This window comes from Leptodactylus fuscus, chromosome 4, assembly GCF_031893055.1.
Source record: "Leptodactylus fuscus isolate aLepFus1 chromosome 4, aLepFus1.hap2, whole genome shotgun sequence".
NCBI classification, from domain to species: Eukaryota; Metazoa; Chordata; class Amphibia; order Anura; family Leptodactylidae; genus Leptodactylus; species Leptodactylus fuscus.
Genome location: NC_134268.1, coordinates 175609316 through 175625900, shown reverse-complemented (window position 1 = coordinate 175625900; position 16585 = coordinate 175609316). Strand labels below are relative to the sequence as shown.

The window sequence follows — 16585 nt, the reverse complement described above, 5'->3', positions numbered from 1 at the left end:
ACTATGACATCCTCCCTACAGACCCCACCCCTCAATATGCCGAGGCTCTCCTGCAAATCCTGGACCAGGGCAAATCACAGGGTCTTATTTCGAACCAGGAGTATCAGTATATGCATCCAAGCTTTCCCCGGGTCCCCACATTTTATGCCCTACCCAAGCTCCATAAGGGCTACCATCCCCTCAAGGGCCTCCCTATTGTCTCTGGCATGGGGGAGTCACTGAAGGTGTCAGCAACTATTTAGATCTAGTGTTGCGACCCTTCGTGTTGGCTCTCCCCTCATATGTCAGGGACACGATGGATGTTCTCCGGCATCTGGAGGGCATCCAGGTTCCATCTGGGGTGGCCCTTGTGACCTTGGATGTAGAGGCGCTCTACAGCTCCATACCCCACGGTTTGGGGTTTCTTGGGGATCCGGAGAGACAGTTTGGCAATCACAGTGAGCTGGTGATCAGCGGTGGGGCATCGCAATGGGGTACCCGCCGCACCCACTTTTACCAATCTTTATTTGGGACACTGGGAGGAGGTTGTTGTATTTGGCCAGCATGCTGAATCCTTGGCCTGGCACATAGTGCTATGACTCGTGTTCATTGACGATATTATCATAGTATGGTCTGGCACAGCTGACGACTTCAACCAGTTCGTGATTGCCCTCAATATTAATGGGTTGAATTTACATTTTACATCTCATTTCCACCTGAATACTGTATCATTCCTGGACATCCAGATTACCCTCAACTCTGATGGCACATTTTCATCTACCTTGTTTAGAAAACCCACGGCCACCGACGCTTTAATGGAATGGGGTAGTCACCACCCGTTTTCTCTAAAGCGAGGAATCCCAAAAGGGCAGTTCTTCCGTTTACGGAGGAATTGCTCTAATATGGACGACTTTGACCCTCAAAGTAGGGCACTACTTGAATGGTTTGTGGCCCGTGGGTATCCTCAAGCACTGTTGGATTCAGCCAGGGAATCAGCAAGATGGACACCAAGGGACACCTTGTTGGTTCCAAGAACTAGAAATAATAGTCAACAATTGATCCGTATGATCAGACCTTTTGACAACTACTCTAGTAAAGTTACCAACGTAATAAGAACACACTGGAGTATCCTTAAACAGGACTCCGACATACGGGATGTTATTCTGGAGCACCCTTCTATCGCCTTTCATAGGGGTAGAAATCTAGCTGACAAAATCACACATAGTCACCTCTTACCTATGTGTAGAGATGATACCTGGCTGGGAAAAATCCACACAGCTGGCATGTTTAGATGTGGCTCATGTCGGGCTTATGCCTATATACAACGAGGAACCCAGATACGGGCATGTGTAACGGGCCATGTCTTTCACATCAAGGACTTCTCCAATTGTAAAACGGAGGGAGTTGTATATGTGATTACCTGCCCGTGCCTGCAAAACTATGTAGGGAAAACCCAAAGGCAGTTGAGAAGAAGGGTACTCGACCATGTGGGTGATGTTGTCAAACGAGTCAACACCCCAGTCTCAAAGCACATCTGGGACTGTCATGGGGAGATCCCTTCGCTCTTAAATTCCAGGTCATTGAAAGGGTTTCCAAACATGTTTGAGGAGGTTATTGGGATGAACAGATTCTATGCCGTGAGGCACATTGGATATTCCAATTCTCTTCGGTTAAGCCCACAGGTCTCAATGATGGCATCTCTTTTTTACCTTTTATCTAAGTCCCACTGTGGTGTTCTAGCCATCACAAACGGAGTGGACACAGAACATAGTCTGTCTAGTAGTACAGGTATTATTGCCCCACCATCCTGGATGTAGGATTCTTTTGCCATATTCCAAATGTTTCCATGCACGTGTGGTAGGCGCACTGTACCTGTCATGTTGCGTCATAAAATTGTATCCGTGTGGGTTTAAATTTACATAACCCAATTGCAGGGTGAATTAAATGAACAAGTTAGTTGCAGTCATCAATGCATTCTTTACTATTAATACCAGCCATTTGTGGTACGTGCTTATGTAAGATCATCTTATCCCTACACGCACGGGTTAATCTTCCTTGCCCGTAATTCACACTGCGGCTGTTTGGAGGAAACATAAGATGTAATGTGGTGACGTGCAGCGATCCCCAAAATATGTATCCTGCTGATCGATGCCCAGTGACTTTCCGCATTTGTGACTGGGAATACTTTGTGGCAAACTACTCTGTACAGTATACTTATCTCATGATAATTTTCTTTCACCGCCCTTGATACGCCCTCCTGATGACATGGTGATACGTCAGAATTGTTGACCTCACCCGATTGGGCAATCCTCTGTAGGGGGGCGGGCTTATCCTCCGCTCTGAGACTATTTAGGAGCGAGGCTTACTAAACGCAGTGTTGGCCTCTATGAAGTAGCGGGACCTACCATCTGGGTCCTGCCAACTGCGGTTTTGACCGCACACCTGTTATATCTATCTATTAGGGTGTAGTTAACCTTAGCTTATTCACCATAGGCAGGATTATTCTCAAGTCTCCTGATAAATTACTTTCAGTAAAGAAACGCGTAGAGACACTAATTGCATTGAATGCAGCAGTTATTGAGGCATTCGAGACACTAGATGTAGATTGAATGCAATAGCATTTGGGCACTTTCTATCTATTCCTTGTCACAGCTCCAGCTGCCTCTGTCGAGCCAAATGGGGCATTAGACGTGTGGACACTTGCATATAACACACTGTACAGACTCAGAGTCTGTTGTATATTGTTTGTTGTTTTAGAACGCTGGTTCCACTTGGTATAACCTCAATACCATTAGAGGTATACCTCCTGTACCAATGGTCTAGGGATCAGTTTATATATTTGGTATATACATACCTTATTTGATGTAGCAATATATGTGGGACATCGATTGCTAATACCAATTTTAGATCCTGGAGTATTTGTAACCATTTCACAACTGAGGTTTACTATTATCAACAAAGTGAAGCAGTGTGGTTGCAGGTGACAGCAACACCCGTTCATCATTTAAATCATAATACACTGCCCTGTCGCACCTATTAGCATTTTAAAATTATATTTATTAAAAGTTATGCTTTATATCTTTCCTAATAGGGGGCATCCCTCTTTGCAAATATTTTGCATTACTGGTAGCCCTAGATCCTTGTCTTTCTTTCTACTGCTTACATGGACTGTTATGTGGCCATTTTTGACGCACATTTCAGCATAGAAGACAAACTATAATCTGTGGCAAAATGCCATAGGGGGCAGATTCATCAAGACCAGTGTATTATATGTTAGTGTTAATGGACCCTGCAACGGCAGAGGATTTGCCAGATTTGTGATGAGACAATGGTGCATCTTCCACAAGGTGTGCACCTCTGCAGAAATCTACAAAAGCTCATAGCTGACATAGTTTTCAGCTAGGGCTAGGCAATTATTTTAGTCGCAAGTGGCGTTTAAAAAGTCAGAAAACCACTGATACCTGGATGAAAGACTGGTATACATCCCGGATTGGAGCCCGGGGCGTAGTGACATTTTTAAAGAGTTTATTCAGATCTACAACCTGATACAATGCCAGCTGTAAGTGATGGGGTATGATATGGTGACTCCTCCAAGCCCGGGCTTCATACCCTGCCAAGAACAAGATCTCCTTAGTCAAATACTCCATCACTGCATCCAGGAATACTGGAGCATTAGCACTGAAATGTTGGCCGTATTCATCACTTTCTGAGGAAAGGGAATTATGGCTAACTGGAAACTTCAAGCCATCTCTGAATGTCCTGTTTGTCTTGCTCATTCTCCTGCGTTCTCTATGAGATATGTTCACAAGGAACAGAATGGCTACCGTACAAGACAATAACCAAGAATAAGGGGAATAGGTGGAGGTGGCTACTATTTATACCCAGAGCTGCTCTTTGATTGGTGGAAATCTGGGCGGAGCCCTTTTCTGATTGGTGGAGAACCAAACCAACCGAGAGCTCATAATGGCGATTACCTCATGGGTGGTTCTAGTTCTCTGTGCAGTGCCCTTTTCTGATTGGTGGAGAGCCAGGCCAGCTGACAGCTCATAATGGCTATTACCTCATGGGTGGTTCTGTTTGCTTCTGGGTGGTGGTCATTTCTAATTGGTGAAAATCCAAGCCAGCTCAGCCAGTAATGCTGCCCTCTGGTGAAAGTTCATGAAAAATAAGTCATCAATATCAACATCCCAGAAAACCCCTTTAAAACCTATTGCAAAATTGCTTCATTTTTTTTTAAATTTGATATGCAAATAAAGTATGAAAAAGAAGTCTGAGAAGATGCACATAATCTTTAAGTAAAATCAGGCCATTATATTAGACATTGCTTGTAACGCTCACGGTTTTTTACAGTGTATCAGTGTAGACAATTCCTTAAGCTATACATACTGAAGCAAAACTTATTTGTGCAAACGGTCATGTTAATGAGGCCTAGTTAGGGTGCATTCACACTACGGATACGCTGCCTGATTCTGAACGTTAAAACACGTTCAGAATCAGCGTGTATAAAAGCAGATCCCATTCATTTCAATGGGAGCTGGCATACAAGCGCTCCCCATTGAAATGAATGGACTGCTTTTTTCTCTCTGAGCGCTCCCATTGAAGTGAATGGGAAGCACTCGTGTACGGCTAGCTTGGCACCCTTAGTGTGATAGCTGTGTTTTTCATGGATGGTACACTGACCCATTCATTTCTATGGCCCCATACATAGGACCATGTATTTTCACGGCCTCGTGATCAAAACTCTGGACAGTTCCTATTTCTATCCGTTTTGCAATCCAAATTCACTGACCTCAAATAATGGGGCCGCGTGCCGTTCAATCACAGACCAGCAACATGCACACAATCATGTGCATGTCACCATAGGCAGATAGCTCTTGCCTACACTAATACATTGTAGCAAACATACAGTATTGTGAGGAAGACAAGAGGTTAGGTGTGGTTGAGAAATATATACCGTATGAATGAGAGGCTCTAGTTCACACTCTACAGGGGATATTCATTATTATTCTGTGCCAGATTTCCCAAGGTTTGTATCTTTTTAAGTATTGTTGCTGCTGATGGTTTTTGAGCCACCCACGTACCTTTCCACAACTAAAAGGGGCATACTGAGAGTGGAGCCAAAAATCCTGCCAGATTTCTTATCATTTACACCTGAAAATTGGTGTGAATAATGTTGGAAATCTGCATTTGCTTTGAGCTGGCTTATATTGCACTGAAGGCAGAGGATGTACCCTGTCATAAAAAACGCACACTCTCGGCCATCACATGAGACAGGAAGGTTGGCATTGGATACGCCAGTCTTCATTAATCTCCCATGTCATGGTATATGATAAATCTGTGGTATAGTGTGAACCGGCTGCCCTCCGATGCAGTTTCCAGTAATGCAGGGAAACCAAAATAAGAACCCAAAATCACTGATCGACAACCAGGTTGTCGGTCAGCCTTTCATTGAAGGTACTAGTGTGACGGTGCATATATAGCTTAATAGAAATCAGCAAGACTCCAGGCAGTCAGCTCTCAAGAGTGTAGTGTCAGGGTCCAGCCGCAATCTATGCAGAATACGGACTATCAATAAATCCCCAACCTCATGTAAAGCTGAAGTCTCCATCGGGTGACTCTAGCTGTCAGGGCATGCAAAGAGTAATAGTTTTTCTACTCTAGGTTAAAGGTGGCTGATATAGGAGTATGTGACACGTCCATCCTTCCAGTACAGTTGATACAGGGTGTGCATAGAGGGCTGTCTCAATTCTCACAAACTTTATACATTAACTGTTCTAATTTCCAGTACAGTATCCCTTTAAATAGTGGTCCTCAGCCTGCTCCGTCTCTCATTACTAGACCTCAACATGACTTCCATCCCCCCCCCCCCCTCCAAATTTTTAACCTTGACCATACTTGCTGACTCTTCTTGGGCTAAAACTCTGAACTGTAAAGCCCACCTGGGAACGCCCCAAGAATGCCCATTTTGGTCTGGGGTATATGTAAAACCCATCCCTTTTTTGTGACCCACTTTCCAAGGTTGTCCTGGCAACATTGGGATTTATATACTGGGCACCTAACTGGCAGACTTACTTGATCATGACATGGACTCGCTGCTGCGGTGTGATGCTGGTCATTTTTCTCCCTTAATATTCCTTAGAAGTCTCTTCTTCCTTACTTGCAGTCCAGTGATGCGGCACAGAGCTGTGTCCATATTAGTATCACACTGTATGGAAGTCCAATGTGTGTGTGGGGGGGGGGGGTTCAAAGGTATCTCCACCTAGTGTTTAAGAGGATGGGAACTACTCAAAGGAGTGATCTTCTGGAAAGATTTCACTGTGTGTGTACACATCTATCTATCTATCTATCTATCTATCTATCTATCTATCTATCTATCTATCTGTTATTTTATGTCTGTTAATAATCTAACAATACATTTTCTAATATAATCCTTTAGGAAAATGGAGATGAATAATAATGTAGAGAACAGCTCTGTAAAAGAGGAGACCAATCCTCACGATCATTCCATAATTGAAAATATTCGTGTTCTTGGTATGGAAATTTCTGAGACTCTCCCTGTATCTTCCCAGGAAAATGACAAATCCGAACACCTAGAAGGTAAAGAAACAGACCTCATGAACTGTATCGATTAACTTATTAAATGGGTTATCCAGCTTTTAAAATGATCTGAAAATGTATCCACAGCAGTGCTAAATACCCCCTGTCCCCATGTGCAGCCTGTGCTTGTCTGGATTGTACTTTCTGCTCCTTGTATCACTGTTATCTACATGCAGTGAATCTGTGGACAAACTACATTTCCCATGATTCCTCTTCCTGCTCTCACTCTCTGTGTCCCCCTCCCTTCTCCACTCTAACCTATGTACTTAGTATCAATCATATTCCACTGTGAATGACAACCTATTACACCAGGAACTATACATATATTGCAAGATCAATAAATGGGTAACCTCAAATCAGAGACATTTGTCTGCCAATACTGGCTAGATATCACTGAGGATGCCATTGATAGAAAAATGATAATGTTCCTGGATGTATGCTACCCGCTGTGGTCTAGACAGCAGCAACTAATGTATGTCATTCAGCTAGTACAATATACAGTATATATAAAATATATATATATATATATATATATATATATATATATATGATAAGATAATCCTTTAATAGTCCCACATTGGGGAAATTTCAGTATGTTACAGCAGCATAGTAATACAGGTACAGGATAATACACAGTAATATAATACAGACGTAGGCACACATATGCTGTGAAGAGAAGATATAGATATAAGATATAGAGAGTCCATAGCAGCTAAGGAAAAACGGAAGAGAAAGAAGGAAGACTTCATGGTCATCGTCATAATCATTAGTTCTCTGTGCGGAGTGATCTTCGCTTGGTCTAATGTAGATTATACAGCCTGGTCGCGGTTGGAAGGAAGGACCTGCAATAGCGCTCCTTCTCACACTTGGGGTGAAGCAGACGGTCACTTACAGTGCTGCCAAGTCCCATCAAGGTCTCATACATGGGGTGGGATTTATTCTCCCGCATGGAGGCCACCACAGACAGTAGCCTATATATATATATATATATATATATATATATATATATATATATATATATATATGGCTGAACTTGTGTATATATGAACTTGTCACTGCCAAAAAAAAAAAAAAAAAAAGTTTTTTTTGCTGTTGCACTTATACTCATCAAGGTGCAGTTACCTTCAGTCCGCAGGCTCACTTTCCCCTTTAATCCTTTAGCTGAGCTCTATTTTTCAGTTAAGGTCCATTCACATGGAGGAAAATGGTGAAGAAATTGGTGTGTAACCCATTGAAGTCAATGGGAGGCTTTTTTCAGGGCTGAAATTCCACAGCAAATTCCTTGCCATATTCCTCCGTGTGAATGCACCTTTAGAGTCCCAGGTCCCCTGCTTCCCATCGCAGAGTCATATAGTAAGTTGCTGTGCTCCCCCTATTGGTGGCTCCAGGCAACTAAATGGCTTTCAAAGGTACACTTTTACTTTAAGGACATTTACTGTATCTAGGAGTCATAATACTTTGATGTGATTGATTGCATTTTTTTTCCTGTAGGAACTGAAAGTGATCCAGCCATAAATCCACCAACTACAGAGGACCTAGGTGACTGTCACTTAGAAAACAATGTGAATGACACGTATGTAGATTTACACGCAGGGGATGGCACCTTGCAGCAAGATGAAGGAGGAGGTAATGTGGATGAAGGAGGAGGCAATAGTAGAATTCTGCCCCAGACGTTTTTCAGCACAATGAGTCACAGGTAAGAAGACGCCATAAGGTAGCATTTCTAGCCACGATTTGTAGGGGTTTTTTTGTACAGTATTTTATGGAAGGTTTTCCTGATCTATAACCCTGACATAAGTTTCCATGGTGTGCCGCTGTATAAAGACATCTAGCCCATAAGCCTCCATGTAAATAAATGTGCCTTCTTAGAGGTCTCTGTATAGGAAAGTGTATTTAACTACACTATTCAATACAGTATAAACTATATATACCCCAGCCCCTAGATTTACATACAGTGAGTTCTGCTGCTCACTCGCCATACAAACTTGGAGTTTGTTCACATTGCATAATTTCAGTGGGTTCTTCTCTTTCAAATCCTTCCATATACTGCCTTGAATCTGTCAACCATTATTTTCAGTGGGAGACAGTGACGAACATGTTTTTTTTTCAACGCACTAAGACACAGAGTTCCTCAAATTCCACTGTGGTAACATAGTATTGCTTCCAGGCTGGACTAGGACTTAAAGGGTTCCTACCATTCAAACGCCTTGTTTTCTCAGTAACACTTCGGAATAGCCTTAAGAAAGGCTATTCATCTCCTACCTTTCGTTGTCTTCTCCACGCCACCGTTCGCTTGAAATCCCGCTTTTTGTCGGTATGCAAATGAGTTCTCTTGCAGCACTGGGGGCGGGCCCCAGTACTCAAACAGCACTGGGGGCGTCCCCAATGCTGCAAGAGAACTGTCTCCAGCACCGCCTCCATCTTCGTCAGCAACGGCCTCTTTACACGTTTTCTTCAGGCGGGGGGGGGGGGGGCAAAATTCAGTGCATGCGCAAGTCGGCTCTACCAGCGGGCCTCGGGCAGAGCCGACTTCTCATGCGGACAGCCATTTTTTTGTGGCTGCTTACGCGAGCATGCGCAGTACGCTCCTGTAGTTCTATGGCCATAGAACTATGGCTGTTTGAGCGCTGGGGCCCGCCACCAGTGCTGCAGGAGAACTCATTTGCATACCGACAAAAAAACGGGATTTCAAGCGAACGGCGGCGCGGAGAAGACAACGAAAGGTAGGCGAAGAATAGACTTTCTTAAAGCTATTCCGATGTGTTACTGAGAAAAAAAGGCGTTTGAATGATAGTATCCCTTTAACTGTGAGTTACTGAGTATCTGATCCACATGTGATGGCGGTACATTTGTCTGTTTCCTTTCAGATTCAGTGATCTTGTTTATGAAGATGAGAATGGTATACCCACAGAATATTTCCTGGACTCCTGCTATGCAATAGTCCCAGTTTTAGGTATGTGCCCATAATGTAGATTCATGCATACTATATTGATACGTGCGTATCTTTTAGGACTGCTGTATATAGCTGTACTTGAGGTTCTTTCGCCATTGCATATTTCTGTATTGTCTAGCATGGAAAGAAATATGTAGAAAAAAAATACTTTTGTCAAATTGGTGAAAGTGGAAAAGTGTGAACCCCCTCTCTAATTTCATCTTCCTAAATGTCTCAGTGACTTGTCAGATAATGTTTCAAAATAACATCAACCAAGGGAATATTAAAATACTGCGGGGTGCAGCCAAATTACAATTTTATTAAGTGAGCTCCCAGGTATAAGATTTTGTACCTGGGCGGTGGCTCTCTATAAGATCTTATAGGAAGCCACCGCCCAGGAGGGAGATGGCTCCTTAATATTGGCATGAACACAACTAAGAAGCCTGGTTCTGGTCGCACTGTGATGTGTAGTGCCCCATGTTGGTTGGTATATGAAGTACTGACCTCTCACTAACTGACAGACTCTTAAAGGGAGTCTACCACATCCCCCAGGCATATTCAACTGCAACCACCGCGTTATATTACAGTGATAAAAAAAATTAGCATTTTATGCAAATCAGTTAGTGCACTGGGGGCGGGCCTTCTGCAACAGGAGCACTGTTCTTTCTGCTCAAGTAGCATGGCTGATATCATAGCAGTGGAAAGATCAACTCCCACAGCCTTCTGTACATGTAGAAGATGACAGGAATCTGAGGGGACCAGCTACCTCATTTGTAATACACGTCAAAGTTCTTTTTCTATGAATATACAGAATTGACTTATACAGCAGAAGCCATTTTGTCTATTACTATAATGTGCTGTGACACGGTGGTGACAGTAGAATATTCAGTGGGGTCATAGTAGACTGCCTTTACATTTTTTTACATAATATATTGAATTGAATGTTGCTCAGAGTTGGGAGTAATACTGCTAAAAGTATTAGGATAAAGACTTGGTAACATTGTTTGTCTCTCTCTATAGACAAGCTCGGATCAACTGTATTTGCACCTGTAAAAATGGATTTTGTTGGAAACATAAAGGTGAGTTAAGAATAAATTTTCTGAATTCAGTTTTGTATTTCTGCTACTCCTTTCATATTGGCTGCCTTTGGTCGGACCCCATGGATCATTCTTTGATGGTTTATTATTCTAGTCCTGGTTGTTTTGTGAATTTTATGATTTTTATTTATACTGGTGTTCTACCTTAGGGTTGATTCACACTAGCGCTTGTATTTCTTCCGGAAGGAGTCCGCATGGACACCCCCCCGGACAGAATGCAATTGCAAGCGAAGTGCTGACAAAGTGCATGGACCCCATAGACTATAATGGGCTCCGTGTGCTTACCACGCACTGCCCACAGACTACTCTCCTTATCCCCTTTGAAACCAGCACTGTTGTCTCCAGTGCATGTAGGTACGTCAAAGTGAATACACGTCCACAACAAATCAAATGATTGCCGTTGGGTTCATGTATTAGATCAGGGGTAGGGAACATACAGCTCTCCAGCTGTTACAAAACTACAACTCCCAGCATGTATACTTGCTCTGCTGTACTTGAAACTCCCATGGAAGTGAATGGAGCATGTTGGGAGTTGTAGATCCACAGCAGCTGGAGAGCCGAAGGTTCGCTACCCCTGTATTAGAGCATTTGCCTTTCTTACATCATCCAGGACACATTTTGGCATTTGTAGCCTTTGTTATCATTTCTGTTTTACACCTCTGAATGGACATTAGATATGCCAGTGTTCACCTACATTTAGGTCCCCAGGACTAAACAATTGTTATTTTACTTTTCAGAAAATAAATCAGAAATACATTACCAATAAGGAAGAACTGACAACCCTTCAGAAGATCGTACTGCATGAAGTTAGCAATAACCTGGCTCAAGTGCGGAATTCTGCGACTGAAGCCCTCCTGTGGCTGAAAAGGTGATCAGATATACCAGAGGTTGTGGGACTGTATGAATATGCACATAATTATAGCAGTATTGTCTTATCACTTTATTATTGTATCAGTCACTTATGTAAAGTAAGTATCTCTTAGAACACTCACACACAATGAATGCCAACTGAGTTTGCTGACCTTGTCAGGTTGGCCATTTTCTTGTGTGTCTGGCAGCGGCTTATTCTGCTCGCCCCATTGAGGACTCAGGGGTGCTGGTCTTGTATGTGTATAAAGGGTTTGGGAGGGTTATCTTGCGACTGAATGCGTTTATGACTGACCAGTATGTGGTCAATCCAAGACTGATCCAAGATCATAGTGGAAACATTCATCTTATTCTCATAAAAATGGGGAAAAAAAGTGCCTTGAAAAAGACCCTAGTGTAACAATGGTAGTATAGAATGACCATATATTCCAGTAGTAAAGCTATCACCATATTAATGAACATCTCAGTACTGGTGTTCAGAGCCGTGGATGAACCACAAGTCCAGCAGACAATCCTAATTTTCTTCTTTCTTACTGCAGGGGCCTGAAGTTCCTGTTTCAATTTCTCGCAGAAGTGAAAAGTGGTGAAAATAACATTCAGGCAGCATTAAGTAAGTGTGTGACGTGGCATATTCAGTGCTAATTCTTATTTATGTCAGAAGTGTCTAATTATTGAGATCCTCACTGATCATGGGAACATGGGTCCCCCAGGGTTTGGGGCCATTGGCGACTGCTACTTGTGCATCCCCTATAGATACGCTCCTACAAATGAGAAAATAGATAAAAGAATGAGCGTGGTGGGGAGTGTAACCTGTGGGTTCCCTTGACTTATGGGACAGGTCATAGCTTCCATCACTGAGATCTAAATAGTGATGCCAGTGCTTATGGGCCCCCCTAAGGCTCCTGGACCCGGTTGCGACTGCACCCTGTGCACCCCCTCAAGTTACACCCCTGCCCTTAGAGATGAATGAAGTGGTGGTTACATATGTGCACTACTATATGTGTGTGTGTATGTATATATATATATATATATATATATATATATATATATATATATATATATATATATATATATTGTATTTTTTTTTCTTTACAATGGACTATTCACCGCTGAACAGTAAGTGATGATCAAGTCCTACCATAAAACCTTTTTAGTTAAGACTTAAAATCTGTCTTCGTTGCTGAGGGAACAGTTTTGGAGTTGCCTGAGGCCTTGTTACTATTAGATCTTCTTGACATGTCCAGCCCGAGCTCTGGCTCCTGTTTCTTACAGAAACTTCATGTATCCACGCTGTATCCGAGGCAAAGTCTTCAGTATTCAGCTGGATTTCACCCTCCTAATTCTTGTGCTCAGAAATATAAACCAACCTGTCTGCCAGGTTTTCTTCCCTCTCTAATGCAGTACTGAGCTGAGCATGCAGGTGTATCAGGAAAGTGATGACATGGCTACTTTAGTTTATATGACCAGCATAGAAAAATGCAATGGCAATGAAAAATATCATAGGGTAGTGAAGTTCCTTTATCTTTATGGATGGGACTAGAAGGCCGCTGGTTATCTAGTTCTGGATATATCCCTACATACATGCTTGTGTAGTCTTTATCAAGCCGACAGCAGCACTAACAACTTAGGCAATGTTCACATTTACAGAACCCATTGCTGGGCTGTCGCACAATGGATCTTGTTGTGGTGTCTTGTTAGAAAAACGGCGCTTTTAATAAAAAATGGTGGAATCTGCAACACAGGCTGTAATATATAATATGTAACTTATGGCCACTCTCTTTTCAGGTAATGCTTATGGTAAAACCTTACGTCAGTATCATGGCTGGGTGGTCAGAGGTGTGTTTGCGGTAAGTGTAATATCTGGATGTTAATACTGGTCCGTCTAGGTTCACTTCTGCGTCGAGGCTCTGTAACCCCAAAAATGTAAAACCGAATGGAATAACCTAGTATTCTGGTTTGTCAGGTAGAATGATGTCCACCATGATAGAAACCTGAAGCTACCCCATTATACTCTGCACGGTCTGAAGTGCGCCATTCGTATTTGTTAGTATTTTATGTTTTTTCTTTTTGCTGGATGGAAACCAAACACTGAAATAAAAGCGTAGTGTGAAAATCGGCCTTCTACTTCATCACACTGGAATATGTTGGTGCTATATAAATAAAATTTATTATTATTATTATTACCAGTTAATTATTTCCGAGAGAATATGGTGTACTGCATACAGCCTATAGGTGGCAGTCTAGAACTGTTTTTTGTTTTATATAGTTTTTTTTCTGTAAGGATTTTCTTCTGAAACACAATCATTTTTGGGCATCTTTTCTCAAACAGATGTACATTGTTATTTTTTATAATTTTCTACTTTCATAACATATTTTTAGCTCTTGAAATGCATCCATTTTCGCCTCAAAAGTGTGGCCCTTTTCTATAGTGTGTATTCCTGTCCACATTTTTTTTCCTCTTGTGATACAATATCAGAAATCTGTGCTATTGCAAAAGGATCCATTTTTCTTAGGCTGGGGCCAGATGTGGTGCAGGCCGCTGGCTAACCGGCAGGCATGTGATATACAGGACCAGTGTAGTGGATGAGATTTAAGAAAATCCAATACATTGATAAAAATAACATGAAGCACAAAGTGTCTGGCAATGCAAAGGTTAAAAAGTAATCCAGCCACAGAAGTAAAATGTGGGATAAACCACAGCCAATTTCAGCTGCTTTTTGCACTATGGGCACCAATCCCCACATTGCTGAAACACAGCATTTCTGGCCGCGTAGACGCAGCAGAAAATAAATCTATATCTTACTGGACTAACAAAGTGAATGAGATTTTTGTTAATTTTGTCCACTCAATATTTGACAATGCAGTTTTTCACATGTTAACTTTAGCTGCAGAATCGTAAGCATTATCCCAATATATTAAATAGTGGTAGAAACAAATGCTGTGGTAAAAAAGCTATGTTTTTTCTCTACTTTTTTTTTTTTTTTTTTTTTTTTTTTTTTAACTCTTTTGCTTCATGCGGCATCACATTGTGGAAAAGCAGGGTTTTTTTGTTGCATGTTTTGCTGCTTTTTTGGGCCAATGTCAAGAAGCTCTTATATTTTTTCCTTCTGTTCAATCCATTCCTGGCTTTGGCCCATAAAACCGTGGCAAAATCTGCAACAGAAAAAAAAACTTTTTTGCAACATAGGGACTGAGGTTGGGGCCACACATTGTGAAAATGGCTGCAGCAAAAACGCTGCATTTTACAGTACCTGCAAAGTGGATAGGATTTTTTTTTATTGTAGATTGTGAACCCCATATAGGGATCACAATGTACATTTCTTTTAATCTACTATTATGTCTTTGTAGAATGGGAGGAAATCCACGCAAACACGAGGAGAACATACAAACTCCTTGCATATGTTGTTCCTGGTGGGATTCAAACCTAGGGCTTCAGCCCTAGGTGGGTAGGATTTTGGCTAATCCCATCCACACATTGCAGAAAAAAAAAACTGCGATTTCAAATACACTACTGCAAAATCTTTCTGAGCAAGGTGTAATCTTATGTACTAATATTCTGCACATTTCTTACAGCTGGCCTTAAGAGCTGCCCCATCTTATGAGGGATTTGTGGCTGCTCTGACTGTAAAGGAAGGAGATGAGTCCGATGAATTTTTCTACGACGCTATGATGAGGGATCTTGGCATTTACCTGCCAGCTATGGAGAAGCAGCTAAATATTTTGGACACTTTGTATGAAGAGCATGGCCTAGAATCGGATGAAGTTGTATGACCGGTCACGCCTGCTCCAGTTCAGGGATTTCACATGTAACGTCTCCTTCCTGGGCGTACTATATCAATGTGTGAATAGACGTCACCTCCAGGAGTCACAATCAAGTTTTGTATCCAGGATCGTCTGATCTCGGAGGTGCCCAAAATGCATCCAAAAAGGATTATTGTGCTTCAGGATCTCTTCATTGTAATCTTTAACTATTTTTATTTATGGATCTAATTGTAATCAACAAGATGCAGCTTTTTTTGTAATGACTTTTTTTAAGTACATAAAGATGATTGTGTAACAGATCACAGACTGTCGCCATAGACCCTTTACCAACCGCAGCTCATCCGGAGAGCCTGCGCCCATGATCCTCTACCACCTGCCAGTTCACCTACCTCTGGTGGAAGCTTGCCTCAACATCATGGGACAGAACGCCTATGTTCTTCTATGTAATCTCTCAGGACACTTTGTCTCCAGCTTTGTTGGCTATAGCTTGGACTATAGGTCTTTGCTTTATGAAGGGTATTTAATAAATGGGAAAATAGAATTTTAAATTCCTATCACATCTGCTGTATTTTCTGTATTCTTTTCTCTGATTAGGGCGATTTTTAAGGTTCGCACCTAGTAGTCATTTAAGTAGGTTGTCTTAACATTACAACTATGTTTTATACTGAAGTCCAACCTGCAGGTCTGGCAACATGGACCTCGACTCTCCTACTGTGCGCCACAGGGAAAGTATGGTGCATGGCAGGCACTGAAAGAGACCAAGTCTGCCATATCTGGAGCTGCTATCTGCTGCGGCTCTTCACATAGGCTCAGAGCTAGAGTTTGAGCACAGTGGGGCAAACCTGTCCAAGTGAGACGATCTGCAGACACCGATATAGATAAAAGTAAAGCATTAATGGCGGCCCCAGGGTGGGCCCCACAGAGTTAGTGGACCCGGGGCAGCTGCTCCCTCTGCCCCCCCAACTACCTACACTGCTGCTTAGATTAATAGCAAGTGGTCCCAGCAGTCCTGAATCTGCCCCCAACACCACTGTCCTCATTATTTTATTGTCCATATAGGCAATGTCTGTCCTGATAGGTATGAATATTATCTTAAGGTTAGGAGTCATGCCATATCATGCAAGCAGTGTGTTCACACATGGCAGATTTGTTGCCGAATTTTCTGTGGCTGAACATCTGTTCCATACTTGTGAATGGGGTTGTTTCTGCAGCTACGTGTAGATTTCTGAAAACTGCATTGACATTGATGGGTTTGTGAATTCGGCCTAAATGCAGAATATCCAGGTCAATTTCCTGGAGAAAAAAATAAATCTTCAGGTTGGGCTCAGCATCTGTGACATAGGGCATTGTG

The 16585-nt window shown here is 42.2% G+C and overlaps 1 protein-coding gene across 1 annotated transcript in view; it reads left to right on the top strand.

Annotated features, from left to right (window-relative positions):
- Positions 1–15992, top strand: part of PLEKHA8 (pleckstrin homology domain containing A8) — a 39270-nt gene extending 23278 nt beyond the window's left edge. The window contains exons 7-14 of the mRNA XM_075271439.1: positions 6416–6576; positions 8068–8272; positions 9444–9529; positions 10529–10587; positions 11343–11473; positions 12012–12082; positions 13258–13319; positions 15046–15992. Coding sequence (XP_075127540.1) covers positions 6416–6576; positions 8068–8272; positions 9444–9529; positions 10529–10587; positions 11343–11473; positions 12012–12082; positions 13258–13319; positions 15046–15243 — 973 coding nt within the window. The 3' untranslated portion in view covers positions 15244–15992. The remainder of the gene's footprint in view (positions 1–6415; positions 6577–8067; positions 8273–9443; positions 9530–10528; positions 10588–11342; positions 11474–12011; positions 12083–13257; positions 13320–15045) is intronic.
- The last annotated feature ends 593 nt before the right edge of the window (positions 15993–16585 follow it).